Source organism: Peromyscus eremicus, chromosome 1, assembly GCF_949786415.1.
Source record: "Peromyscus eremicus chromosome 1, PerEre_H2_v1, whole genome shotgun sequence".
NCBI classification, from domain to species: Eukaryota; Metazoa; Chordata; class Mammalia; order Rodentia; family Cricetidae; genus Peromyscus; species Peromyscus eremicus.
The window spans coordinates 175,736,328-175,741,752 of record NC_081416.1 but is presented as its reverse complement, the minus strand read 5'-3'; the positions used below and the strand labels follow the sequence as shown (position 1 = coordinate 175,741,752).

The 5,425-nt window shown below is 40.1% G+C and overlaps 1 protein-coding gene across 1 annotated transcript; it reads left to right on the top strand.

The window, feature by feature from the left end:
* Positions 1–354: 354 nt before the first annotated feature.
* LOC131899775 (zinc finger and SCAN domain-containing protein 4-like) lies at positions 355–3,990 on the top strand. The gene is given in 3 exon segments (XM_059251269.1): positions 355–750; positions 3,020–3,212; positions 3,299–3,990. Coding segments are annotated over 3 exon segments (1,281 nt in total).
* Positions 3,991–5,425: the final 1,435 nt, after the last annotated feature.

Genomic DNA, 5,425 nt, shown 5'->3' with positions numbered 1-5,425 from the left:
GTGTAAGATTATATCTGTTGATGTATCATGTATCAGTCTCAGCTCTAGCACCACCTTTGCTTTTCTGAGGCCATGCTCCCCAAAATGAGGGACTGAACCTCTGAACTGTAAGTGAGCCACCAAAATGAAATGTTTCCTTTATTAGAGTTTCTGTGATTATGGTGTCTTTCACAGCAATAGTAAATCCTCAATAAGATAGAAACCATCTGTGATAAGACTCTTAGTTGTTATTATTTAATTATGTCCATTTTAATTTATAGCTTTAACATATTCACAAATTTCTTAAATAGATCTTCAAGACACAAGAGAGATACTTGACTGAGAAAGTTGAATTTTTTGAGGAGTCTCAACAGAATGGCTTCCCAGCACAACAACTCCTTTGAACCCCAGTCACCAGAAAGTGGCCTTGTATTAGACAACAGGAACTTCATTCCAAGCCAGGACACTTCTCTACAGTGGGAAGAAGATATCTGTAACTCCTCAACTGCTCAGCTCAACTTTCCCACAAATGACAATGGTTCCCGGGCAAAGCATGAGCTCCAAGCAATCTTGAAGTCATTTACCTCCTGGTTGAAGCCAGAAAAGCATAGCAAAGAGGAGATGATTTCTCAGCTGGTCTTGGCTCAGTTTCTCAAAACTGGGCACTACAAGGACAAGTCTATCTTGAAAGAGAAGTGGGAATCAAATGGCAGAAACATGGGGAGATTCATGGAGAGTCTGACTGATGAGTGCTTGAAGCCTCCTGTCATGGTGAGTACCTTGGTTGAGAGATGGTTAAGTTAGCAATCAAGACAGTCATTTATATTTGGGTAAAAGTAAGAAGATGTAGTTATTTTATATGTGAGGCTGTCCCACTCCAACAAAATATTTACAATGGAGATTATGTATTACTACAAATGAGATATAAATTTAATGTGCTTAAAAGTGCAAGAAGGCATGGCTCTTTTGATTGATACAATCATTTAAATACTTTACATGGTGTTAGGGAGACTGGGAGATGATATTTGAGCAAAGCTTGTAAGGGTTTAGAATAGAGACCCTGGCTGGGATTGGAAGATGGCTCATTTAGGTAGGTGATTATATTGTAAGTATGAGTATTTAGTTGGAATTGCAGCACACATTTAAAATTCTGGCTTTCAGACCTCGTCTGTTATTCCAGGACCTGGGCTGTGGAAACTGGGGATCTAATTGGCTTAATGGTTTTCTAAATTGTCTACTACATGTCATTAAGTTCCTACGTAAAAAACTGAATGTGCAGGAATGTAGAATATGATTTCTGATGCTGAAATGTGGCTATTAAATGCACATTCAACACCAACACATCCCTAAGAAAAGTCCTGATGAATAATAAAGGGCTGTAATTCAAAGTTTTACAACTGAAATTCTTAATTTGGATGAAACTACATTGAAACTTCTTTAAATGTCTAGGTTTGCATACTTCTCAGTTACTCTCAGAAATGGTCAAGATGGTGACATTTTTCAAACACCCCATACATACATTTCTAAATGTCATGGTTGAAATAACTTCTTATTGCCTTAAACTTTTAAATTTGGATATTAGTTGGTTTGTTTGGTTGCTTGGTTAGGGTTTTTTTTTCCCATTTGGGACTGACTTTTGTTCAACTGGCTTGAGTAGGATTCAGAGGAATTATACTTTCCCAGCACTTCAAGTACTGGATTAAAACTGTCCACCACCACACCCTGATGTTTATTTCAGGTTTTTACTCTATGCACACATTGTCATTTTAGTTTGTTTTATCCCACATTTCACTCCTTTGATTTTGTTTTAAGTGATCATTTCATGATTGAAACTGAATTCCAAATAAAATGCTGTCACGTTCCTAACAGCAGAGACAGCATGTTTAGGTGGAGACAATATATGTGTTAGAAGTGTTTCAGTCAGATGTGAGTTGTACTAAGGACTTAATAATAGAAAACAACATCCCTTAGAAATAGAGCTATGATACTAAGGGCATCATCAACCAAGGGTTTTTATCTAGAGTTAGTATTTAAATTTAGCAACCAAAAATATAGGTATTGGAAATACAACCCACTCCCACAGCAAAGTGAAGTGACGGTGTAAGAGATGGGGACCAGTGACAGACTAATGGCCGGAAGTGGGGGATGGGAAATCCTCAGCTATCTGGGAATGAAAATGTCAGAGTTAATCGCATGAAAGCAGAAAGTTACAATTGCCAATATGACACCAGGACACCAAAAGGACATCAATTACACAGTTACTGTAGACATCCTAAGAATTTCAGAAACAAACTAACTATTACTAATCAAAGGCTGAATAAGGAGCTTCTAGCATAGCAGCCATCTTTCAGACAAAGAATACAGAAATATTAAGGGTTCTGGGCACTGATTAATAACTATAGATCCTGGGTGCAAGAGAAGGAGGAAAAATAAGGAGCTACAAATTAAGGAGATACAGAGAAACACTAGCCATACAACTCTTTGTTAAACAGAAAAAAAATATTAGAACAGATAACACCCATCAATTAACAGAGGAGGCCCTAGAGGTGCAAGCCCCACAGGCAAGTCTATGTCAGAATTTTTACAGGCTCCTTTGGGTCTTCTCGATCTCCAGACTACCTCCCTCCTTGATATGTCCTACCTAGCCTTGGTGTCTTCTCAGTAAACCAGCTATTTCATTATAGTTGCCCTAGATTGGGTGGAATGGGGACAGTCCTTGGAAAAAAATGAGAAGCCTTTTTTATGGAGTAAGTCTCTATTTTCTGGATTGGAACAGGAATACCTTTCCTTGTTCAATGCATTGACCAGGTGAAGAATAAGTTGTGGCTAGACATTGCAGAAACCGAACCTTACCTTTTCCCTTGGTACAGTGACTCAACACTTGCAAATACATTGTGAATAAGGACTTTAGAGAACATAACTTGTGAATGACAGAATAACACCATTAGAGATGAGAGATAGACAAATGACCTAACTCATAGTTCAGTGATCCTGTGCAATCAGTTAGAGGACAGGTTTTCACTCATCCACAAATCCACAGATTCATTGGTAATGGTCCTCTGGCTTTGTTTACAGGTTCACGTCCATGCAGGGGCAGGAAGCCCTCTTTTCTAAGAATATGTCCTTAGAAGAAACCTTCAACCTTCTGAAAGGGCAGCAATCAGCAAGAAGTTCAATACAAGAGAGTGCAAGGACACCCTTGCCAATCCCCCAAGACATGTTATTGACAACAGGTAAGTGTCAGGAAGCTGCACAGAGGAAGGGTGTTGTGTCAGGATCTTTTCTGGGCACAGTTTCATAGACTGTCTTATTTCCACAGGACATGAAGACTGGGAAGATGGCCAAAACAATGGCTGGAGCACTAGTGATGTAAATGATGGGGATAGTCGTCCTGGAAATGAGATGGACTCCCTTTCCCTTATCCAACAAGTTCAGTTTAATGAACCTAAAGACAGAAGAGTTTCTGATGGAAATCCTCTGGATTTAAGCAGAACAAGTCAAGTCACCTCTAGGTACCAGGAAGAAATTCATAGAGGAACTTCTTCTGAAGATGTCCCTATGGAGGTACAACCAGAGATGATCTCCAGTCCAGAGCAGACAGAAGCCTGCCAGAATCATGATGCAAGCTCCACACGTGCGGGTCGCCAAAAGAGACCCCTCAGAGACCCAAAGACATTCAAATGTGAGCAATGTCCCAGAACCTTTAAATATCCCAGTAGACTTGCCGCCCACCAGAGAATACACAAGAAGCAAAAGTCATTTGTCTGTAAAACATGTCATAAGGGCTTCTATACTCGCTCAGACCTGAGAGTACATAAGGTCATACACCAGGAAAATAAACCTTTCGAATGTAGTACTTGTGGAAAGTCTTTCAGCAATCGAACCAATCTGAAAGCTCATGAGAGGATTCACACAGGAGAGAAGCCCTACACCTGCTCCCTGTGTAACCATAGCTTCCGCCAGTCATCCACATACCACCGTCACCTGAGGAATTGCCACAAAGCAGACTGAAATGTGTACCTTCCTCACCAGATGATAGCAGGGCTCCAGCTTACTGTTTCATCTGTAGATGAGGAAGCATGTAGCTTCTAAACCGGAAGTAACCATTGAAGACGTGATTTGTAACTTCTGGATTGTTCCATCTGTCTGTGTGGATAAAGAAGATGAGTCTGTTTTATGTTAAGTAATATTTTTCTAAAGCATTAAATAGCTTATAATTTCTGCCTGATATATATTAAATAAATGAATGGAATTGTAATACAATTGCCTCTCATGTATATTTTGTGTGGCTTGTGCTTGTGATTTTGTGAGTTTTTGTCTGCTTTTTTTTGCATCAGTTCCACAGCACGAGTGGACAATAGAGGACTGTGTTGTCAGTTCTTTATTTTTGCCTTGTTTGAGACAGTGTCTTTCTTGTTAGGAGCTTTGTACATAAGTATGTCTGGTACTACAGATTCCAAACATTCTCTGCTCTGCAGCCCTTATCTCTACAGGTTCATGTCAGTGCCCTGCCATTCCCTCTGACTTTGATACCCCATTAAAGTTTCAATCCCAAGTCTCAGGCTTGCAATGTAAATGCATTGCCCTCTCAGCCATCTCCCATGCTATCAGTGATTACTGCTTAAAGTTCAAGAATGTGCCCCCACAGGTTGGACAGGGTCCTGATATAGAGTAAAAAGCTTCAGTTGCTCACAGTGGCTCAAACGAGCCATCCCTATCAGTTCCATTATAGTCCCACTGTAATGTTCATAGCTCTATCCACAGGTCCCTAGAATCTTGTGGAATAGAGGGGGCTGTGTGGATGCTGACCTCACGTAATGACAAATAGAAGGCAATTGGCAAATGTTTTCCACGAATGAACTCTAAAAATTATCTTACAGAAAGGAAAAAGGACTAATATGTATATTGTAAAACAGGGTTCTGTGCAGAGTTGAAGACAAGCATAGGCTGATTGAGATGTTGGCATCTGTGTATGTGTTGGTGATTTCCAGGTTGAAGCCTAGCTGAGTTCAAGTAACCTGTAGACGTGTTGTGGCAAACCATGATATCCCCCTGATGTACGTAGTACAGCCTTACAGCTAGCCACCAGGAGCCTTCAATTTATTAAAATACAGAATGAGCTGACATGAATACCAATACAATTTATACATTTTGACTCTGAAGTTCTTTTTTTGTTTGTTTGTTTTTTTCAAGACAGGGTTTCTCCATGTAGTTTTAGTGCCTGTCCTGGATCTTGCTCTGTAGACCAGGCTGGACTCAAACTCAAAGGGATTTGCCTGGCTCTGCCTCCCGCTGTGCTGGGATTAAAGGGGTATGCCATCTCCACCTGGCCACTTTGAAGTTCTTATTGTTGGCATACCTTGTGGCTGATCTTTTCCCCAGCATTTGGCTTTCTGACCCCTTTCCTTATGATATGTTCTCCAGTCTTGTTGTTTTTTTTTTTTTT